This window comes from Vombatus ursinus, unplaced genomic scaffold (assembly GCF_900497805.2).
Source record: "Vombatus ursinus unplaced genomic scaffold, bare-nosed wombat genome assembly UNPS02014778.1, whole genome shotgun sequence".
Lineage (NCBI taxonomy): Eukaryota > Metazoa > Chordata > Mammalia > Diprotodontia > Vombatidae > Vombatus > Vombatus ursinus.
In genome coordinates, this window is record NW_020954556.1 from 58,269,013 (window position 1) to 58,293,870 (window position 24,858).

General features: G+C 39.5%; 1 protein-coding gene across 5 annotated transcripts in view; it reads right to left on the bottom strand.

Annotated features, from left to right (window-relative positions):
• Positions 1-10,372: 10,372 nt before the first annotated feature.
• Positions 10,373-24,858, bottom strand: part of RMDN2 (regulator of microtubule dynamics 2) — a 140,483-nt gene continuing 125,997 nt past the window's right edge. For 4 of the 5 annotated variants that reach the window (XM_027865344.1, XM_027865347.1, XM_027865343.1 and 1 more), the window contains 4 exons: positions 21,562-21,615; positions 21,406-21,486; positions 13,756-13,878; positions 10,373-10,807 (listed from right to left, as the gene is read on the bottom strand). In XM_027865344.1, the coding sequence (XP_027721145.1) occupies positions 13,774-13,878; positions 21,406-21,486; positions 21,562-21,615 (240 nt within the window). In that variant the 3' untranslated portion in view covers positions 10,373-10,807; positions 13,756-13,773. The remainder of the gene's footprint in view (positions 10,808-13,755; positions 13,879-21,405; positions 21,487-21,561; positions 21,616-24,858) is intronic. The other variant, XM_027865346.1, reaches the window with a different exon arrangement.

The window sequence follows — 24,858 nt, forward strand, 5'->3', positions numbered from 1 at the left end:
TAGGTTGTTCTTGGTTGTCATCCTAGGTCCTCTGCCCTCCAGAATATAATATTCCAAGCTCTCTGCTCCTTTAATGTATAAGTTGTGAAATCTTATGTTATTCTCACTGTGGCTCCATGATATTTGAATTGTTTCTTTCTGGTTGCTTGCAGTATTTTTTCCTTGATCTGGGAGCTCTGGAATTTGGCTATAATATTGCTGGGGATTTTCATTTTGGGATCTCTTTCAGGGTTGATCGATGGATTCTTTCATTTCTATTTTACCCTCTGGATCTAAGAGATCAGGGAAAATTTATTTTTTTATTTCTGGAAAGATGATATCTAGAATTTTTTTTGATCATGGTTTTCAATTAGTCCAATAATTTTTAAATTATCTCTTCTCAGTCCATTTTCCAGGTCAGTTGTTTTTCTGATATTTCACATTTTCTTCTATTTTTTTTCATTCTTTTGACTTTGTTTTATTGTTTCTTGAAGTCTCATGGAATCATTAACTCCCACTTGTCCAATTCTAATTTTAAGGAATAATTTTCTTCAGTGAGCATTTGTACCCTTTTTTACAACTCTGCTTTTTAAAGGAATTCTTTTCTTCAGTGAATTTTTGTGCCTCCTTTACCATTTGGCCAATTTTGTTTTTTAGGGTGCTATTGTTTTTGGTATTTTTTTGTGCCTTTCGTACCAAGCTGTTAATTTTCTTTTCATAATTTTCTTGCATCACTCTTATTTATTTTTTCCCCAATTTCTCCTCTACAATTCTTATCTCCTTAACTCTACAAGGAATTCTTGCTGACCTTGGGTCCAATTAGCATTTTTCTTGCTTGTAGCTGTTTTTACATTATTGTCTTCTAAGTTTATCTCTTGGTCTTCCCTGCCACAGTACTATGTTCAAATTCTTTGTTTTGTTGTTTGCTTGTTTTCCCAGCCTATTTCTTCACTTTAAACTTTATGTTAAAGTTGGGCTCTGCTTATCTGGTTGTGCTAAAGCTTAGCACCTTTATTGTGCTGCTGTTTTCAGAGCTAGTTCTAGATGTGTGCAACTTTTTGGTGCTTCCAAGGTGATGTATCCTGGGGGAGGTGTGGTCACTTCTTTCTTGGTCTGCACTTTGGTCTTTCCCCAGGAAGGGCCCCTTCTCCCCTACAGCTGCAAGGTCTAGTGATTCTCTTAGCCTTGGAACTGTGACCAAGGCCCCTGCTCCCTTGGACTGATCACAAACACTCCCCTCCATCCTGGAACTATTTTGCAGAACTGCTTCTAGGCCACAGAGTTGCCGATCAGTGCCAGCTGCACTTAGTGCCAGCAAAACGTCCCCTGTAGTCTTTTTTTTCTGACCAGTTTTCCAACCCCTTTACCATCTCTGGGCTGAGAGCTCCTGAGCCTGCTGCTACTGCTGCACTTCCCAGGTCCACTGCTAATGCTCCTGCCATGCTCCAGGCCTGTGCCCACCCCAGTGTTACTGACCTCTCCTGCAGTAAGTTGTCTTAGACTGGAAAAAATGTCTTCCTCTGACCTCTTGTTGGCTCTGCTGCTATAAAATTTGATTTGAAGAGTATTTTAAAGTTCTTTGGAGAGGGATGTTGGGAGAGTTCAGCTGAATCCTGGCCTGTACTCTGCCATATTGGATCTGCCTTCTTGGATTCCCTTTTGAGGTGAAGTATGAGGGAACAAACATAGCATGAAAAATGTCACGTGAATCTCTTCTTCTACAGAGACAAATCCTGTATAATTCGTCTGTGCCAGCAGATGAGACTTTTGTGTGACCAATTTAACAAGGAATATTTTTAAAATGCCTATTGTGTGTCAGGCGCTGGAAAAAAAAAAAAAAGGTCCCCAAATGCTTTCATAGGATCATAAGACCTTGATTCTTTGATTCTAATTCCCTGATTTTACAGATTAGGCAACTGAGGCCCAGAGTGGGAAGTGGTCACACAATTATAGAATGTTTATAGTAAGTCTTTTTCCAGAATGGAAAGGAAGGAAGGAAGGAAGGAAAGAAGGAAGGATGTTCCTTCCATTGGAAGGAAGATAGTTGAGGAATAAACCAAATATCTGCCCATCTACAAAGTAGGCAAAGTCTTATTTTTACTAAAATCTAATTGTTTTGACCAGTTCTTAAGCTCTCAGAATGAACACCATCATCATCATCATCATCATCATCATCACCATCACCACCATCATCATCATCATCTGTCCTGGTTTCTAGGCTTTTGTTCATGCCATTCCCTCATGCCTATAATGGACTTTCTGCTTTTCATTTCTAGGGGTTTAAATTTATCCCTTTCCCCTATGACCATAGCCTGGATTTGGCTAACACTGAGCTCACAGAAAGATCAAGGATCTCCTTGATCAGGTTACCAGCTCTGTTCACATGCCCCAGGTTCTTTTTGATCATAAATCTCCTTACTCCCCCGCAATGATTTCCCAGAATTCTACCATTGTTTTACAACTGAAATAACTTAAACACAATTCCTGCCAAGAATAAAGCGCTTGGATCGTTGTAGGTAGTCATTCCACAAACATTTGCTAAAAATTTACCATGAACCAGGTACTGTGCTAAGTATCGGGGATAAAAAAAAAAAAAGCAAAAACATGGTCCCTGTCCTCAAGAAGCATGCATGCTAAAGAAAGAGACAGTATTTAAATAACAATATGTAAATAGAAGATATATACAGAGTAGATGAACGTCTCTAAATTTTGTATTTTTTTCCAAAGACTAACACAGTGCTCAAGATACAGCTGGTACGTAATACATATCGATTGATTGATTGATCAAACACCTCTGCATACCATACATGGATTACCAGTGTTAAAATAATTAAAATGCAATAAAATATATTTTAACGCTGAACTATAGTAAGGTAACTCAGCATTCTTTTGGTGTTTCAGAACACCCTCTAGGAACATGAGGTGGCTCAGGGTCATCATTCTGAACATCAAGTCCTGTGCTGGAGGTACATCAAAGGAATACTTCAGGGAAATTCAAGTGAATGGAATGTCAGATAAGACATAAAACAATTATTTGATGCTTATACAGCAAAGAAGAAAGACGTGAGTTCCTGTTATGTGAAACCTTGTATCTGGCACCCATCAGCCTTCTTTCCCCATCACCAACCCTGGAATAATTCTGGGAAAGACTCAGCCAGAGATAGAGCTTGCCACCTCACCACAGACTAACCAGCAGTAGAGACAGACAAGTAATGCCCAGGAGGAAGAGTCCGTAGAGCCCTGGCCAAGCTGCCCTGGACCACATTCAAGACACTGAATGTTACTAGATGAAAGGATGCTCCTTCTGGCAGATAATATAATACAAGTTAGCATCACTACAAGAACACAAGCCAAGAGGGCAAAGAAGGAATCACTCATAAAGTCTCATTGCTGCACTTTGGCCCAGTGCTGATTTACTGTTTTGTGCAATTGCCTGAAGCCTTTTCTGGTGGAGAATTAAAACAAGCAAGAAACCTTGGCGTTCTTTCCAGTTTGAGAAAAGAAGGGAAAAAAAGAAACAACTAGAGAGGGTAAAGATACAAACTGACAAATACTTTTTTATGATGCATGAATTTATAGGATGTCTGGTTTTCAGTAAATTTTTATTGAAGCAGGACATGTGTTCTTTGTAAATGATATGCAATGCAATAAACTAAAACAATATGATGATTTATCCCATAAAAGATAATGACCCCTTTGTTAATTGAGGTTTGTTTTTATGCTGTCGACAAGGGGAAAAATAAGGCTCATGAAATCCTGGAGGTGAAAAAGAATGGGTTCCAATGATGTCTCTCCTTTAAAAAATGTGCATTGTTTTTGTTCTGACTGAATTTTTGATGAAGTTTAACTATTTGTTCTCCTATTTTATGTGCATTTTGCAGAGATTTGATTCAATGTAATGAATCAATTTGTTGAATACCCCTATGTCCAGCCCTGTACTAGGCACTACAAGAGATATAAGAAGGAGTGCAAGATTTGACTCCTGATCTCCATATTTATAACCTCACTGGGAAGCTAAAACCTTAACAGATGAGGCAGAAACCAACAAAAAGAGATGGATGATTGTGTCAAGATTAGTGATATAGACAACTGCATCAAGGCAGGTACCCAAAGTCATCTGGAGCTTAGTGAAGACAGACTCCCTTTGGTGATAGGAGTAGCAAGGATATAGGCCAAAGGAGTTGTGTAACTGGGAGCTAGACTGCACAGTGGCTAGAACACTGAAGTCAGAGGCAGAAAGACCTGTGAGACCTTGAGCAAGTCACTTATCCTGGCTACCTTGGCTCTAGGAAATCTCTCTGCAAAACTAAACATCCCCTTTTCCTTGGTCCAGTCCTTCACCATTCTAGTTTCTTCACCATTCTATTGGACTCCTGTAGTCATGTTCTAGCTTGCCAATAGCCTTCTTAAAAGGCACTAGATATGGTCTTATCACGTAAGGGTAGAATGAAAATATCATTTCCATAATCATGAACTTTAAAAGAGTCCAGAGGAAGAATATGAAGTATGCCATGGCCTAATATTTTTTAGGGAAAGTTGACCCAAGAATGACGGGAAACTCTCAAGAATGATTCTGAAGACAGAAACAGAAAGAATTTCAGTGAAGGGGAAAAAAGAGCAACTTTCTAAACAGATCAATGTGGATTCTCTGAGAACCATCAGCCAACTTAGATTTTTAGAAAGACATACAGAAGAGACCAGGCAAGATGGAAAAGTAGGAAGAAACAATCCCTCAATTATTCCAACAATGATCTAAAAAGAACATCAGATGGTTTAGTGAATGGAACATTAAAGAAGAACCTACAGTGGGTAATCCTTCTGGCCCAAGATCATGAATTTGACCTTCAGACAAGGGTTCAGGTCAGAATCTGTAGAACAGGGGGAAGCTAAGATCACAGACTCGGAGGCCAGAGCTCTGAGGTCGGCCAGCAGTACAGGGATGCCTAGAGTGAATCAAACATTCAATCCCAGGTTCTAGGTTGGGGTGGAGGGGTGGGGAGCAAAAGCAGACGTCTATACCAACGAGTAAGGGATGGTGAATGCAGGTGTCATTTGAAGTGATGCAGGGTAAAGTGAGCAGGATGAGACTAACTTTACTATGACAACAACACTACAAGAATAGGCAATTTTGAAAGACTTAACAAAACTCTGGTCAATGCAGTGATCAATCATGATTCCAAAAGATCAGTGATTTAGAATTTTACCCCCCATTCCCCACTCCTGAGAGAGAGGTGATGGATTAGAGATGCAGAGTGAGACATACAGTTTTGGACATGGCCAACTTGGGAATTTGTTTTGCTAGACTACGTGTATTTATAGTGGATATTTTGTTTTTCTTTTTTCTTTTTCTTCTTCCAGTGGTGATGGGAGAGGTGGATGAGAGAAGGCACATGCTTGTAATTGAAAATGAAAGTGAAAAAAAAATTAATCTAAAAAGAAACATTAAAAAAAAGAAAAACAGGAAAGAGAGGATGAATAAAAAAGAGTGTTCCCTAGGGTCTTGTAGAATAGCATTAGAAATACTCGAGCTCCAAATGAGCTGAGGCTGGAGCAGAATGCTAAGGACAATAAGCAAGCTGGTTTGACTGTCGGGGGCCAAAGGAAGATTCCAGAGAATCTGACAACTACTTGGTCTGGATTTTTCTCCAGCCTTAGCTCATTCTGAGTTTCAACACTTCTAACACTATTCTTACAAGACTCTGATCACTCTTTTAAAAAAATTGTCTTCTTTTTCCTTTTTCTTTTTTTTAATGTGTTTCTTTATAGACCAAACTTCCTTTTCATTTTTAATTAACAACAGATGATGGAGAGAAAACAGAACTCCTTAATTTCTTTCATTTTCTTTTTTCTTCTCACTCCTGGCTTTATAAAGTTGGGTTCTTGTGAATCTAGGGATGGCTGCATGTTCAAGTATAACACACTCTGGTCCTTATTTACCTCTCCCATTTATTACTTCAGTTGGCTTAAAACTTGGTAGATGCAAGTGCTATGGAGGGATGGCCCATTGTTTTCTCTATCACTTACATCACAGGGACTGTCCCCTGTACTGATCACTGATCACTTATTGAATCTACCACACGGCATCCAGGCCAACACTATACCCTCAAATGCTTGTTACTCATAAAACAATTATGGATAGCAAGTAAACATTTATCTAAGTAAGCTGTAAAATTTCCAAGTGAAAGGAATTATACATACTAGTTTAGACAACAGAATACTCAAGGGTAAATGGGCAGTTCAACTTAGGAGCAACATGAAATCTCAACTCAACTGGGGAAAGAACATTCTTATCCAAGAAGTCCACTCTTACCAGTCTTGGGGGTGGGGAGCATACAGCAGCTGGACATCAGGGGACACTGGGGCCAGCTTTCCCTACATGCCTGCAGCTCTGTTGGAGATACGCCATTTGCTATTCCAAAGTTCAAGACTTTTCTTTTCCTTTACAGTCTTTTGGCTAAACTGAAAGCCCCTCCTATGTGCTATATGCAGTGCCATAGGTTCAGGTGCCTCTCAGTTAATCTAAAGTCATATCTCCCTTCACACATGCAAGTCTTTGGGGACCCAGGCACGCTTCAGGGTGTAGGGTGCTATGCTTAATTTCTTTTTTTTTTCATCTTATTGCTGCAGCTAGGCATTGGGTTGACACACATACATTGCCAGAGCTAGCTCAGTGTTTGGGAGGCTCCAAAGGAAAGCGTGGGAGAGAAGAGGTATTAGACTGACTACCAAACTGAACGTCTATAGAGCTGTTGTGCTGAACTCATTGTTGTATGCCTGAGAAACCTGGAGAGTATACCAGTGCCATGCCAGGAAACGGAATCACTTCCATTTGAATTGTCTTAGGAAGATTCTGAAGATCACCTGGCAGGATAAGATACCAGATACTGAGGTCCTTTCTTGAACTAAACTGCCAAGCATCCAAACTCTACTGCAGAGAGTGCAACTCCAATGGGTTGGCTATGTTGCTCAAATGCCAAATGTACACTTGCCAAAAAGACTTTTATGAAGAACTCACACAGGGTAAACACTCACATGGTGGTTAGAAAAAGTGATACAAGGCCATTCTCCAGGTCTCCCTTAAGAACTTTGGAATTTATTATGTGACATGGGAGATACTAGCACAGGACCACTCAGCATGGCGTGCCCTTATCGGAGAAGGTTCTGTGTTTTATGAGCAAAGAAGAATTGCAGGGGCAGCTAGGTGGTGCAGAGGATAGAGTGCCTGCCCTGGATTCTGGAGGACCTGAGTTCAAATCCGACCTCAGATACGTAACACTTACTAGCTGTGCAACCCTGGGCAAGTCACTTAACCCCATTGCCTAGTTAAACAAAAAACAAAACAAACAAAAAAAAAAACAGAAAAAAAAAGAATTGCAGTAGCGCAAAAGAAACTCTAGATGCACAAATTTAGAGAATCCACCCCAAATGTTCACATGGACTATTTGTGCCCGACCTGTCATTCAGAGCTCCTATTGGTCTAATTAGCCACTGTCAGACACACTGTAACTTGATTCTAGTATGGTGATGTCATTTTGGTCCTCTTTGAGAACGAAGGACAACAACCAACCAGCATTTCTAGAACTACATAAAATAATATTGATAATGAAAAGTCTGGTTTTATTCTCTTCTTTCCCCTATTCCCTTGAAAGGATTCTAATTTATTTGTGTCATATATAATACTGGCTCCTGGCTTTGGATAGATACTATTTACCACATTAAAGGAAGTTCTATTTATTCCTAAGGCTTTTTAGTGTTCTTTTTTTTTTTTAACAGAAATGAGTACTGAAATTTTCAAAAGCTTTTAAAACATATGATATAACCACATGGTTTTTGTTATTAATATGGACTATTATGCTTATAGTTTTCTTTATCTTTAACCAATCCGGCATTCCTGGTATAAATCCAACCTGTTGACAGCAAATAATTTAAAATTATGTTGCTGGAGACTATTTGCTAATCTTTTATTTACATTTTTCATGTCAATATTCACTAGAGATATTGGTTTATACCTTTCTTTCTTGGCTCTGTCTCTTCATGGTTTTGGTAACCAAGAACACATTTGTATCATAGAAGGAATTTACTAGTATCTCCTTTTCCTATTTTCAAAAATAGTTTATATAATATTGGAATCAATTGTGTTTTGGATGATTCATAGAATGAACTTGTAAATCTATCTTGTGCCATTTGTTTTCTTGTGAAGTTTGTTTCTAGTTCATTTAATTTCTTTTCCTGAAGTTGTTATTGGATCCTCTGTTTCTCATTCTATAAATCTGGATATTTTGTTTTTAAGAACAGTCATAAAAATACTCAAAATCTTATAAAAGTGAATGTTGAAAAATATCTTTACATGTAATTATAAAAAAATACTATTAAGTCAGGGGGAGAAATCAGCAAACACTTAAAAGGCTGGAAAAAAAAGGAATAGTTATAGATTTCATCTAAACTATCAGTTTTGTAAGTGAGCCAAATAGTTTCTAATTTCCTTGATTGCATTTTCAATTATAGTGAATTCTCCTTTTTCTTTTTGCTACTGGCAATTTGATTTTTCTCCCTGGAACCATACTGAGGTTCCCTTACTCCACCTCTGCCCCATTCCCTCTTTAGGCTATTACAAACTCATATTAGGACAGCATTTTAATTTGAAATACCTGCCCTAATTTGAAGGAGACACCCTTATTAATCTTTCTTTAACATAAAAGTCAAAGCAATACCTTGAATTGAAAAGTCTTTTTACTCCATTATTATTGAAGGTCTAACCAGTTTCTAAAAGCAAAGGCCTGACTAGTCTGGGAAGTATTCTTCCCTGGGATGATTAGGCTATTTAGTAACATAAAGGAAGAATGACCATCTCCTTTGACACCAGAATTCCACTGCTAGGTCTATATACCCCAAGGAGATAACTGATAAGGAAAAAGGCTCTACATACACCAAAACTTTTTATGATAGTAAGGAGCTCAAAACAAAATAAATGTCCATCAGTTGGGAATAACTAAACAAATTGAGAGAGATGAATGCAATAGAATATTATTGCTGTTCTGTAATTTTTCATTTGTGTCTGATTCCTCATGATCTCATTTGGGTTTTTTTTTTTCCAGTGAGACAATCGGGGCTAAGTGACTTGCCCAGGGTCACACAGCTAGTAAGTATCTGAAGCCAGATTTCAACTCAGGAAGACAAGTCTTCCTGACTCCAGGCCTGGAGCTCTATCCACTGTGCCACCTACATGCCCAAGACATGACTGAAAAATGACTGAACAACAAAAATTTTATGAACAAGTTGAATAAGATTGTATAAATTGTGCATATTCTTAAAAATGAGTATAAAAAATAAAAGTTTTCTAGGCCATATACCATTTCCCAATGACTTACTATTTCAGAGATACTCTGTCTTCATCTAATTTTGAGCACTCATCAGTGGCCTTTTACCATGGAGTGTTTTTTCCCACCTTACTCTGGGATTTCATCTGTGGGGCTAATTCCCAGTATGAAAACTCCTTCCACAAATGAGACCTGTTGGCAGTTTTTCTTATTAAAGAGTTGCCTGGCACGCTGCTGGGGTAAATGATTTGCACAGCCATACGTCCCAGCATATGTCCTAGGCAAGACTTTCTGAGCCTAGGTCTTTGTGACTCCAAGGCCAATGGACTACATGAGGTCGCCTTAGTCATATCGTTAATGAGCTGCTGATCATTTACTCACACAGCTTTTCCCTTCGTGGTATTTTTTATCTTGGGTCTGTCACCACCAGCTAGCTGACTTCTGATTCCCCAGGACTACTCCCACACCACTGATTTCCAGCTCACTGCTTATAGTCCCCTCTCCACCTTGTTACCACATCATCTACTGTCTTCTTAGACCTATTTCCATTTCCACTGATGATTTGAGCAGCTGGTTTAGGTTTGTCCTCTCCACCCTATCTTTGGTAATGTCAGTATTGCTGTATATGTTCCTTAGGGGCAAGGACCATGATAAAAAAGGGGAAAAGAGGTATCCCCTATAACAACCAGCCCAGCTGCTTGCACAGAGTGGCCTGCACACAGCTCTATAAATGTGGCTTCCATGACAGCTGAGTAGAGCCCTGAATCCTAGCAGAGGGCAATCTGTTGCCCTCAATTTAAGCCTGCATGGACCATACCAATATGGCTTCTTTAGCTCCCCTAGGACTCTAGGGAAAGGTGAGGACAGAAGACTTCTGACCTGATGTGCTCTGCTCCTGAATAGACATTCAGAAATCTAGCATCTTCAGGTCACTGACACCCTAATGTTGAGATCGCAGATCTGTATTACCAGGTCTCAAACTTGTCAGCTTCATAGCATCCACTGTGAGGAATTTTATGTTGAGACAATAGAATTTCAATTAAACGCAATGAAATGACTTTCTTTTATTGGTTGGATTTTATTTCTTTCTCTTTTTCTTTTTTTTTTCTTGGAGACTCTAAAGAATCGGCGCTGATTAGTCAATAGGAAACAGAACATCAAATATACAAATACAACACTGTTAGAAATAATTTGGTATTAGTATTACAGATCTCATGGAGTCTTCCAGTAACATGATTAGCTTTGTGACTCTGCCAGTCATGGAATGCATTTCGAAAACACATTTCTTCACCACCAGGGGGGAAAGATCACCCTCTAAATCTAAATCACAATCTCCCAAATCAAGACAGAAATCCATAATGTGATATTAAAGTTGCATAGTTGACCACTTGAATTTTCATCATTTATATTTTAAAGTTGTTGCATCTGGTTTGCTGAAGTAAAATCTCCTGTTTTTAAATCTACTTTAAAGAAAGGATTACACGTTCTAACTCTTCCTGTGCCTGATGATCCTAAAAAAAAAATACAAACACATCATGAGATTTAACATATTTCTCTTAAGATATGTTTTTCTTTCTTTCCCTAGAAACAGTTTTTCACTTTTTCCTCTTACGGATGGAGGGAAGGGGATAGATTTCTTAGTAGTAATTATTACAAAGAGCATATATAATAAGGTTGGATATGATTCATGATTCTATGAAAATATGGATAAGCTCAAGAAGTGTTGCAGAATGCTTCTTCCACGTAGGAGACAAACTGGAGGGGTCAAGGAAGCAGGAAAAGGGGTCTGGGAGAGAGTTGTCTTTCTTGGAAGCTTGACATGTTGGGATTTTCCCAACACAGGGCCATAGACACTTTTTATGTTGAGGGATATAGATATAACAAAATAGTTAAGCATTTATATGTCACAGAGGTCTGGAAAGCACTTTTACATGTATTATCTCATTTGATTGGATAAACTCAAGATAAACTCAAGATGAGGGATCTTGCCTAAATACATCATCTTTAGGAATAACAATCACACAATTTCTATCATTCCAAGGCAGTACTGACAGAGTGAGTAGCCTTACACTCTGTCTAAGAACCAATTGCCTCAGTTAAAATGTACTCTTGAAGTCTTAGGTCATACACAGAGCCATGGAGGCTAGGGGGACATTGGGCCTTACAGACCACTCATCCAGCCCTCTCATTTTACAGATGACGAGAGTCTCTATCTTCCCCAAGGCCACAGAGCAAACATGCAGCAGAGTTAGGAGGAGACCCCAGGGGTCCTACTCTTTCCACCACAACAAAATACTTCAAGAATCAATCCCATTGGGAATGTCAGCCTCCTCCTCTGTAAAATGAGGGACTGCATTTCTCAAGAGTTCATGTTCCAGCCCTAAGATTCTATGATCATGGACTTATATCTTTTTTATACCTTATAGAGTTAGTCTTCCTAGCATCAACAGTTAGAATATATTCATTAACTACTTCTTTAAAGAATATTAATGCCAACAAATGGTGACCTTTGCTTATATGTGTATAAAGATATATTCTCTTGGAAAATGGCAGTCAACTGAAATTCTTCACAAATGAGAGATTTAGTAGGAATTATTACTAATAGGACCCTGAAATAATGATTTATCCAGAACTGTTACATGTGCCATATGTATATTTAAAATGGTCTATTAATGAATCAATACTTTTATTTTACTTTAATTATTTTTAATGGCTGAGAAAAATAAAATTATCTCTTTATTGAAATTAAATATGAGAAAAATATCAGGCTATTACAGTATTAAGAAAAAGTCAAGATAATAATTGATTTACTAAGCAATGTCTTTTTTGTACTTGGACTCTGATATCAGTACCATGTGAATAGTTTTGACAAATAATTACTTAGAGATTTCAGGTGTCCTTAGACAGTCTCAATACTGTTCCCAAGATTAAATAATAGGAAGAAATGGCACATAAAAATGACTTCCAAGATGCCTATAGTTTAAAAAAAAATCTCCCTATTATTATGGAAAAATAAGGCCATCATTATGATAATTAACGTACATTACATTAATATAATAGAGTCAGTCAACAAGAATTTATTAAGAATTTTCCATATGCCAGACTCTCTGTTAAATGCTGGGGGTGTAAAGAAAGGCAAAAACATGGTCCCTGCCCTTAAGAACATTACAGTCCAATGGACTGTACAGTCCAGCGTGCATATGAATAGGTATACACAAGATACACAGAGAGTAAATGAAAGGCAATCCGGAGAAGGGAGGGCTTTATCACTGGTGGGGAGGGAGGGTGGGGAATCTCAGAAAAGAATTCCTGCAGAAGGTAGGATTTGAGTTGAGTCTTAAAGGAAGCCGGGGAAACTGAGGCAGAGGTGAGTAGGCTGAGCATACAAATGCTTGGCGAGGAGAGATGGAGGACTGAGATCGAGCAACTTCAGGCAGGCCAATGTTGCTGGATCACAGAACATTTGGTGGGAAGTAAAGTGTAAGTAGATCAATAACAACAACTTAAATTGATAGCAGATGGCTCTTTTAAATACATTAACTTAGGTTAGTTCACTACAATTTAATCCATCAAAGGTTTATTAAGTGCCTGGGGTATATAAAATAGTACTAGGAATAAAAAGATACTAAAAAGACAGTGCTAGTTCTCCAAACGTTATAACTAGTGGTGGAGGTGGTGTGGACGAGATGGGCTGGGGATGACAGACATACACGAATGAGGATGCAACTTGCTGTTATATTGTTGGCAGCAGCTAGGTTGATGGGCACAGTTGATAGAACACTAGGCAGAGTCTGGAAGACCTGAGTTCAAATGCAGCCTCAGACACTTATCAGCTGTATGACTTTGTTTGCCTTAGTTTCCTCATCTGTAAAATGATCCAGAGAAGTGGTAAACCACTCCAGTATCTTTGCAAAAAAGTCCCAAATGGGGTCACAAAGAGTAGAACATGACTGAATAACAGTAACAACAACAACTGCATCGAGCGTTATGAGGAATCTGGGGGTGAGGGAGGGGGGAGAAAGCCTGTGGAGTTGGAGGTTTCAGATAAGGCTTCATGAAGAAAGCCTCTTCCCCACCTCCCAGAGCTGGGTCTTGAAGAAAGAGAACTCTTTCACAAGATGGAGACTCAGGAGATGGAGACCCACGAGTATTGGCCTGCACGGACCTGCACACGAATGGTGAGACTGTGGGGGAGCTCATTTCCATTTGGCTGGAATGTGGTCTATCAAGAGGAACAGTGTGAAACAAAGCTGGAAGGCAGATCGGACACAGAGTCTGAAGGGCTCCCTCAGGGCAACAGGAACCCCTGAAGGGTCTGCAGTGTCTTGTGCCCAGGACCACGATTCTGGCAGCTGTGTGGGGGACAGGAGAGGGGAGACTCTGAAGATCAGTTAGGAGGCCACTCTAATGGAGAGAGCCTGATAAGCAGAGATAAAGGAAAGCTGTAGCTTGAACGTACTTGTGTGTGCACATGTTGTCAGGCTCCCTTCCCGCTGACAGAGGTAAGCTCCCTGAAGGCAGGCTTCATCTCTTTTTTGTTTTTGTCTCCCCAGATCCTGGCACACTGCCCGGCACTGACTACCTGCTTGTTGGATTGAGCTGAATTAACTCAAGAAAGATTGTGGAGGTGGAAGTGACAAGACTTGAAAAATCACTGAATGAAGAGGGGGACAGAAGAGAGAGAGTATGTGGAAGTAAAGCCAAAGTGGACATTCTCCACTTATTGTGGATCCTGTGCCTTCCTTGGTTTCTTTCTAATATTCTGCATTTAGTGTCCCATGATGATTTTCTCTTCTCCTTTTCCAATGACAAGTATTACTATGGTGGTTTTTTAAAGTACTGTTTTTATTTGTTTAGGAAATATTCCACCGAGAAACATAATTTATTTCATTTTTTTCATACGTGAGCTTTTTTCTCCATAACAATGAGTTTTAATGCTTCTGCTGAGGCTAACAAAACAGTCATTATTTATTTAGCGAGCATCCTCACACAGCTTTAGACAGAAGAATCTTATTTGTTTTAAGAGAAGAACGTTTCCCAGGGCCTCAGGTTATCCACTTGGGGCCAGTATGAGGCCACATGACCTGTACACAGGCTGCTATTTCAGAGCAGGAAATCTAAGCCTCTGAAAGCTAGAGCACTGGATCCCCTGGGCCCCAAGTCTAAAAGAGAGGAAGGAGCTCACAGCATGCAGATACTAGAAACTCGATTTCTGTCCTGGAAGGTTTAATGTGTTGGTGAATCTTCTGCATTGTTAGCAACTTTATAAGTGTCAGCACTGAAGAAAAAGCAGTTTTTAACCTTTAGGCTTATCCCTTTTTCCTTTGCCTGATATTTATGTTTTTTTCTCACAATTCCCTTCCCTCCTTTACCATATTATAAACTCCTTGAGGACAGAGAGTGAATCATATTAATTTTTGAAATCCCCTCCCCTGTGCTTGTTGAATTGAACTTGTTTAGAAGGAGTCTCCACAGCAAGGGATCTGAACGAACCCTCCGCTTAGGATCATACGGATTTAGAACTGCAAGGGTCCTTAGAGGCCATTCAGTCCACCTCCCCATCTCCCCGTTTTATAGATGAGGAAACTGAGGCCTAGGGAGGTGATGGGATTGGCCCAACATCACACACGTACTGAGTGGCAGAGCCAACCTTCAAACTCAAGACCTCTGATACTAATTCCAGCCCTCTCTCCTCCGCTTCCCCTCTCCTCATTTCAACCTAGTTTTGCCTTGTTTTTCACTGAATCAAAGAATCAAAGCGTTTTAGAGGTAGAAAGTAACCTAAAGCCCAGCTAGCCCACTTCACACCCACAAAAGAATCCCCTTCCATAAGACATCTGTTCTATGGCCCTCCAGCATGTGCTTGAAAACCTCCAGTGAGGAATGAACCCACCACTCCTGGCAGCAGCCCACTTCACTTTGGGACAGCTTTAATTGTAAGGAAGGTCTGTCCCTACTTCAAGGCTAAAGTTCCTGCTCTGCACCTTCTACCCACTGCTTTACAAGCCATTTGAAAGGCAAATACATGGGGCCTTCTCCCTCTAAATTTTCTACCAGATCGATCCATTTCTAGGAAGAATGCAGCAATGAGAGGCAGGCAGAGAAGAACTGCTAATGGCGCTGCTGCCTGCTAGATACTTTTAATTGGTTAGCCAGAACTTCTATTTTTCTTAAACTTGGCTTATGACTAATAGTATCCATTGGTATTCACACAGAACTTTTATTTTTGCTGCATATTATCAATGTTTAGATATTTATTTTATGTTCTATTGTTATGATACTGGAAAGAGTATAAAAGTTGATCCTAAAGGAAAACAGGAAAAAACCATAAGCATCTGAATTATGAAATATGATTTAATGCCTTGTTTTAACCATGTCAGTTAGGGTAAAAAACTTTTCTCATATGTTCTGAAATTCTATTAGTGAGAATTTATAAAGCAATTCATATGATTCATATATAATAATCACAAAACATAAGAACTGAGAGGGGCTCAAGAGATTCAGTAGTCCAAACCCCTTATTTTACAAATATGAAAACCAGGTTAAATGAATTGTCCAAGGTCACACAGCTAGATATGCTGAAACCCAGACTAACTCTTGTCTCCTCATCCAATACTCCTTCTGCCACACTATATTGCACCTAATCATTAGAAGATTCAGAAGCTCCATCTTATAACATAACATAAAAAGACAGACCACTTTAGCATATGCTGGTGGCTTAATCACTAACCAACAGAGTAGCAGATGAAGGGAGGGCACAACACCTCTTTTCTCTTCTTGAGGGCAGGAGACACTTTCTGTCCCACAGCCAGAGTAATGTTAATCCAGAGCAGCTGTCTTATACTGCATGTATCTGGCCAAGGGAGCCAATGGAGAAACTATGGGTGGCCTAGGATATGGCTCTTTTTATTGCTTAAGTTAGAAAAAACAAGCTGAGGGCTTGGCTTCCTGCAGTGGAAGTGCACAAAAGAACTTGGCAGCTGAGGATTCTGGTCACTTGGTTGCTAAAAAGGCAGCTGTGTTGTAGGGACTTAAACAGCATTAGCCACAAGGTTAACAATGCATTTCATCCTGTTTGGTAAAAACCATTTCCACTAAAGCCTTCCTCTTCTGATGCCTCATTGTAGCATGGAACTGGACTCTGGCTTTTCAAGATTGTGCCAGTGTAGCATAAGAGTAGAGGCTGGCAGATGGAATATCATCTAAATGCCCGCCCACTTAAGTGCAGAGAGGTTTATCACTGGAGTGCTGGACCTGAGGGCAAGAAGACCTTGGTTCAAATCCAACATCTGACACTCACGAGCTGTCACCCCGGGCAAGTCATTTAACTGCTGCCTGCCTCAGTTTCCTCATCTGTAAAATGGGGATAATAGCACCCACCTTACAGGATAAATGAGATATGTGTAAAGCATCTAGCACAGTGCCTGGTACACAGTGGATGTTATAATAAATGCTTTTCTCCCTTCCCTCCTTTCTTTTTCTCTTTGTTTGTTTCTTCCTTCCTTTATCTTAAATCCATCCTTAAATCTTACCTTGAATCATCTTAAATCATACCTTCAATCTGTCCCTTCTCCAATCTGTCTTCACACAGACATCAAAGACATCACAGATGCCACTTTGCTAAAGTGCAGGTCTGATCACATTAACTCCCTATTCAATAATCTTCAGTGGCTCCTCCTTACTTCCAGAAACAAGTACAATTCCTCTCCTTGTCATTTAAAGCTCTTTACAAATTAGCCCCTTCCTATCTTTGCAGTTTTCTTATATAGTGCTCCCCTCTACAGACCTGATGGTCCCACTAGACTGGCCCATCTTGTATTCATTACACATGACATCATTCCTCTCCATGTCTTTGCATTGGTTCTTCTCTATTCCTGGAATGCTCTCCCACCTAACCTTGAATTCTTAAGAGTCTCTGGTCTCCTTTAAGATTCATCTTAGATGCCACCTTCAGTAGGAGGCCTTTCCTGGTCTCCCCCTGCCCCTAGCTGTTACTGTCTTCCCTTTTAATATATTCTTTCCTTCAGTATATTCTTTATGTTTCTTGTATATGCTTATTCAAGTATATATTGAAGGAGAACATCAGCCATGCAGGAATGAGAAAGACACTTGATGCGTGCAATCTGTATAGAATCAAAACCATGCTGATTAGAATCAGACTCCCAGATAAGGGGGAGTTCTTAAACAGGACTTCTCCTCACACAAGTAAATATTAGGCAATAGCTTGGTAATCTGAAGTAGAACTGAGACGAGAGCATTCCACAATTCTGCTACCACCAGTAGAGCTGCTGGGGTTTACTGCTATTCATTCCCTATGGTTAGCAACACTCACCACTTCTTCCTTTTCAGTCCCAGTAATACTAAATTCTCAATGCCCTAAGACTGAACCACTCCTCTCTGTAGCCCTCATTTCTTGTACTCTTATCATCACCTACTTTAACCCGGTGGATTTCACGCACCATTCCAGGTCTTGTGCCTTTCGAATTCCCATTCCATCATCAATACATTTCCCTTCATTTTTTACTTCTAATGTTTCTTCCATCTTCCTCTCTCTATCTCTAATATTCAAATCTCTCCCTCCCTCTCTCTCTCTCTCTCTTCTCCAGTTCTTCATCTTAAAAACAGACAAACCTCACTTGATCCTACCATCTACCCTTACCCTATCTTACTCTACGGCTCTCCTCTCTTTCATAGGCAAACCCTTACAAAAAGCTGTCTACATTTGTCACCTCCATTTCTTCTTTTCTCAGTCCCTTCTTAGATCTCTGCAGTCCAGCTTCTGACCTTGTCACTAAACTGAAATGGCTCTTACAAAGTTGCCAATGATCTCCTACTTGCCAGATCTTCAGCCTTGACCTCTCTGGAGCATTGTTGACACCGCTGACTGCTTCTCCTCCTACACACTGGCTCCTAGAAGACTTCATGATATTTTGCTCTCAAGGTTTTCTTCTCACCTGTCTCACTGCTCCTTCTCACTCTTATTTGCAAATTTATCAGCTTCCCCTATGTGTGCATACACTCCAAAACTCTATTCTGGGACCTTACTCCTCTCTACACCCCTGTCCCTGATTTCTCATCAGCTCCCAAGAGTTTAATTATCATTCTCTATGCAGATGATTCTCTTTACTCTCCAGGCAACCATAACAGTTTTCCCCTTCAGACTAAGAGCACTGTTAAACCCTCCATTTGCACCTGCATAGTAGAGTTTGCCTTGTGTTACCATTATTTGAAGTGACAAAAAGTTCTCATTTGTAGTCACAAGTCCTATACTGGACCTTAGCTCTGCTATTTAATACCTGTGTGACCTTGATCACCATTTTTAAAAGCAAAAGGATCATTTGTGATCTTTGCATTTTCATTTCTTTTGGAATGTTCTCCTTTTTCACACATCTTCTGAATCCAACCCTCAGTCCCTTTAAAATTGTGTTGCTCCTAGCAAGGCATTTTCTTGTATGTATTTAGTCCAGGCCACGTTTTCTTGCCAAGTCATCCTTTTAAGTATTGTTGCCACATTCTCACAAAGTATTTTTGGTAGTAGTATTAATAGCAAAGGTTAACATTTATGTTAACACTTCAAGCTTTTCAAAACGTTTTGTGTATATTACCTCATTCAGCTTTTACAACAACCCTGAGAGGTGGGTGCTATTATTATTCCCATTTTGCATATAAAGAACTGAGGCAGACAGAGGTTAAGCGACTTGCCCAGGGACACATATCTAGTAAGTGTCTGGGGATGGATTTGAACTCAGGTCTTCCTGACTTCAGGCCCAGTGCTTTGTCCTCTGTGCCAACTAGCTGCCTTCTATGGTAATCAAGTCTAAATACACTAGTTCCATTATAACTACTGATGAGAATATATATTATTGTCCTATTTTAACCTAAAAATATTCTAGGGATGATCTGACTTAGCTGGATTTTACACTAAATTCTCTGTGGCTCATTTTCTCTTTAAGCTGCTTTTCACTATTTTGTGAGTTGATATTGTTAATAAAGGCAGTGAGGTGGTACAATGGATACAGCACTGGCCTAGCTTCAAGAAGACTCAAATCTGGCCTCAGACACTTACTAGCTGTATGACCCTGGGCAAGTCACTTAACCCTGTTTGCCTCAATTTCCTCATCTGTAACATGAGCTGGAGAAGGAAATGGCAAACCATTCCAGCATATCTGCCAAGAAACCCTCCAAATGGGGTCACACAGAGTGAGACATGATTGAACAGTTGTGTTCAGTCTGTTAATACTGTTAATATTAATTAACAGTTATTAATAACTGTTAATAACTTGTGTTATTAATCTGTTAGTAACAGATTACTATTAATAATCTTGTATAATTCTTTTGAAAGCGTCTCCCTACCCCCACAGATGGAAATCAGAAACACACCTGTAACTTACAATCTTAGAAAGTTGCCTGTAGGTACTGAAGGGTATGACTTGATCCTGGTCACTCAGTTAGTATGGGTCAGAGGCAGGGCCTGGTCACAGATCCTCTTCTATAATGTGTTGCTAATGTCACTGCTTTCTAAACTAGCATTACTTGTGCCTGTCTTGTTTTCTGGAATGGAGGGTAAGTGTAGAGGATCTAGATCTGAAAGAGCCTCTCTGGTCCTGGCTCTTCATTTTAGAGAGTTTGGTGCCTTGCCCAAAGTTACTCAGATTCTCAGAACCAGAGACAGTTTTTAAAGAGGTCAAGTCTTTATCCAGAACGCAGAGTGTTCTGCCCTGTGCTGTTTGCCCCTCGTGTTTACAGTCTGAAACTGGGTCTGGCCTCTTTCAGCTGCCTGGTCATGACAGGTTTTCATGGTCTAATTTTTTACAGGAAGGTTTTTATGTATGAAAAATAATCCAACAGCTACTAACTGCGACTTTGACTCCAGGTTTCTAACTCATCTAACATTTCTGACATAGGACCTGGGAATTATGAGAGAACAACTGAAAAAAACAGAAAGCAGCAGTGGCCCTGTTCCACTTATGCCTCATCTGAAGAAGTGGCTGGGCTAAAAAAGAGACTCGGCTTCCTTTGCTGTCACAACCATGAAAAAACAAGCAACTTTGGGCCCTGTTTCTCCGACTGTGGCTCAGAGAAGGCCTCGCTGTGGTTATAAGGGAGCAAGAAGACAATACCCATTTGTTCTTGCTCCCCTGAAATCAGGAGAAGGCTAAGACATAAACTGAGATACTAACAGTCTAGACTCCCTGAAGTTATTTGGTACATTGTGAGTCAATCACTGAATGCTGTCAAAATTATGTCACTTCCAATACAGGAAACAGTGGGGCCCGGCAGAAAAAGCAATGGATTTTACTTAGAAAATCTGTGCTTGAGTCCTAGCTTCGTGACATACTAGCGGGGTGGCAGTGGTGAAATCATTTCACCTCTCTGAAACTCAGTCCCCTTACCTCTAGAACTGGGGGGCTGGACTAGATGACCTCTGAGGACCTGTGCAGCTATAATACCCTGGGACGCACCTTTTGTCGGTTCTCAGCTAAAGGCGCCCGTTTGGGATAGGGGCTGGTCATGAAAGGCTGGGGAAGAACAGGAAGAGCCAGAGAAGAGGCGGGGGTGGAGGTGGGGGAGTGGGGAGCAGTCAGCTGTGCTCCCTGGCAGGCCTGCTCATCTCTCTCCTACCGACTTTGGCCAGGGTGCCTCCTACAGAGAACAGGGACCTGCAAGGAGTGGACTGCTTTCATATCCTAACCATTTCCAAAATCTGGTCTGTCTCTCTGTGGCTTCCTATCCCTGTTCCTCCACTAGCTCTCTGACTCTAAGTAGCTTGCTCTTTACTTCTCTATCGTGATCATTCTGTTGCCCCTGCCTAGCGCCAAGTTGGTATAGTATACTGTGCACTGCTGCCTTACAGTTAGCTTGACCCATAAACACACTTGGTCCTGGGAATTTAGCAGAATGGAGAAAACCAAAGTCAAGATGTCTCTGAATCAAATAAAGACTAAAATGCCCTCAAGCTAATTACATTTTAAGCTACATTGTGTATTTTAAGAAATACATATTTCAACATTTCTGTTTTTCTCTCTCTTCCTCTCTGAATCTCTCTCATAAGGGAAAAAGAGTAAATGAGAATAGAAGATTTGGATCAGTCACTGTGATCTATACTTACCTTTTTATTAATAGAATGAAGTAGCAAAGCAGAATCACAATACATCAAAGCAGTTTCTTTTTGTCCAAGATCTTTGTAGCACTGAAAGAAAAGAAATTGAATTAATGTCCTAAAAACACAAAATTTCAAAACTTTCTTAAAATTATTTTTAGTTACCTTTGCCAAATATACATAGTTGTACTTGGAATATCCAGGTTTTAACTCTTCAGCCTAGTTAAAGAATCAAAGCAAAACAAAATAAAACAAGCAAAAAGGGATAAGGAGAAATTGAAATATAAATTATGTGAATGAAACTCATCAATTTCAAATGGCAAAGTACAAATTTTACTAAGATTATATCTTTCTTCAATAAAGGCATATCTTTTTAAACTGATACAATACTATGCCATCTTTAGGAAGAAAATATCATTTGCTTTTGGATCAATTTACAAAAACTGTACTGGTTATTATCTTCATAGGAATTAATTATCATTGCATGTATGGTTTCTGAAATTATACTTTTCCCTTGCAAATAAATATATTTACTTAAACTCAAAATGGCTCAGACAACTGAATTTTAAAAATTCACTTTGCAAGTATGGGATTGAAGAAAAGTGACTCAGTAACAGTTTCCATGAAAAATATATGAGTGTTTTAGTAAAATGTAAACTCAAAAAGGACCAAGAGTGTGATACAGCTGCCAAAAAACAAAACAAAACAAAACAAAAACAAAAAAAACAAACAAAAAAAACAAAACCAGTGTGATTTTAGGCTGCATTAAGAAGACACAACATAAAAAAGAGGGGGAAGGGCGAGTGGTAGCAGGGATGTTAGAGATCTAGGGTGCCATACAACGTCCTAGACGCTACACCATAGGAAAGAAAACCACTGAGCCTGGAATAGGTCCAGAAGAAGGTGACAAGATGGGAGGAAGACTGTAGACCATGCTCAGGAGGATCAGTTGAAGGAATCAGGGATATTTAACCTGAGGAAATGTCTGTGGGGATGGGGGTGGGGGCAGGGAGAGGCAGGGCATGGTAGCTGAACATTCTGCAGGGCTATCATGGGGAAGCCGACTTGTTCTGACACTCTGTGGTTCTGATAAGGGAAAGAAATGGAATGCTAAAAGTTATTGGCATCTTATGTTGGCCACATTTGACATGAGTACCCCTGATCTTTACAGAGTGGTGTTAAGGTCTCCAAAGAGAAGCGATTTACCCCCAAAAGAGGGAGTCCTAAGTTTCATGTTTTAGGTTGGGATGATATTGAGTTAGATCCTTTATATCATCTCCATCATCATCGTCATCATCATCATCATCATCATCTCCTCCTCCTCCCTCTCGCCTCTTCCTCCCTTCTCTACTTCTTCTGCCTCTTTCCTTTCCCCTTCTCCTCTTTCTTCTTCTAGAAGACATTAGAAACCTTTCACATTATAGCACAACTGACCTTTCCAGCATTTTTGCACATTACCACCCTCCTTTCACTCTATTTTCTAACCAAATTGGCCTTCATACTATTCCATATATGTCCCTCCATCTTTCATCTCTTTTCCTATAGATGCCTTCATGCCTGGTGTCCACTCTCTTCTCACTTGACTTAAAACCCCTTGCTTCCTTCAAGATTTAGCTCGAGTGTCACCTTATGGCACGAAGCCTTTCCTGCTACTGCAGCTCCCTCCTCCCCAATGACCTTAGTTTTGTTTTCTATATGTCATATATGTACATACTAGTTCCCTAATAGAATGCAAACTCCTGGTCTGACTAATGATTACATACATTTACAGGCAAAGAGCTTTTAGTATGCAATTTCTAATATCAGAATAAACTTCAATGTTGCATTCAGCTGCACAAGAGTGCAATAAATAAGAACCATTCCTTTAAAATACCCATAATTTGGCAAAGCACTTTATATATAGTACCTACAGATTCTATCCCTTTTGTCTTTATATTTTCAGTGCTTCCTACTAGAGACTGGGTGCTCATTACAACCTGAGTCTCTCTTTCTATAAAATTACTGTAATACTCTGAACAGTATCTATCCATACATAAAATAGTATATGTATGTATACATGCACATATGTGCATACACACGTGTGTATGTGTATATATACACATATATGTGTGTATGTATGTATATATACATATATACATATATATAAATCCCTCTTGAAGTGTCAAAATTGAAGGCTATCAAAAATGCTAGAATTAGAGACTGCCATTCTTACATGTCAATGCTCCAACCTGTCAGAATCTTTTTGGAACCTGAGTACTATCCAATATTCTAATTATCCCTCCCATCTTTATGTTGTCTGCAGATATAATAAGCATGCCATCTATGCCTTTACATGAAAATGTTAAAAAAAGTAAACATATTAAAGATCATGGAATGAAGCATAAATCCCCAATGTATACCATGCAGGCTTCCTTCCGTATTGACAGTGAACTCTTAACAACTGCTTCTTGTTGTTACTGTCATCACCATCATCATCATTATGCAGTAGGGGGATCAGGGCTAACTTCTCAGTGACTTGCTCTAATACGTGTTGTTGAATTGTCTGTTAATTGTCTGTGGTCCAGGTAAGAATTGGTTTAAGAAACTGGGGATGTGGAGAAAAGACTTTGGGTACATGACAGAGCTCCTAAAGCATGTAGAACAGTGATTAGATTTGTTCTCTTTGACCCCAGAGAGTAGAACCAGGACCAATGTGTATAAGTTGTAAAGTGGCAAATTTAAGCCGTCAGGAAAACTGTCACGAAAACCCCCACAAAACCTTACTAACGATACTAGAACTATCCAAAAGAACGCCTGGGGGGGAGGGTAATGGGTTTTCATGCCTTAGAGACCTCCAAGCAAAGACTAGATGGCTATCTTTGAATGACATCGTAGGGATTCCTTTTGGGATTAGGTTAGACGGATCACTGAAATCTTCTTTAACTCTAGAATTCTATGAAAAATAAAGTGTTAGGTTTTTGCCAGAAAATTTAAAAACAAGAATCTCTTTTTCTATGAAAAATTTCATTGCAATTTAAACTTTTTGCCTTGATAGCAGCATTAAAAATATTTAAACCTAGAATGTGTTGCATTTATAATATGTTATTAAAGATATGACATATACTTAGATATTTTCTTCCACAGATCTTCCAAGGTACATAGCTGTCTAGAATGAGTTAAACGTACTTTTTTTTTTTAAGGCAATTGGGGTTAAGTGACTTGCCCAGGGTCACACAGCTAGTAAGTGTCAAGAGTTTGGACTGAGGCTACATTTGAACTCAGGTCCTCCTGACTTCAGGGCCAGTGCTCTATCCACCGCGCTACCTAGCTGCCCCTGAAAGTACTTTTGCAATCATTAAAATAAACTGCATAAAACTGCCAACTCATTTCTCTATGACTACATCTGATTAAGATGCTTATAATATCCTGAATTTATACAGAACTATAGTTAACGTAGCATTTTCATATATAATATTTCATTTA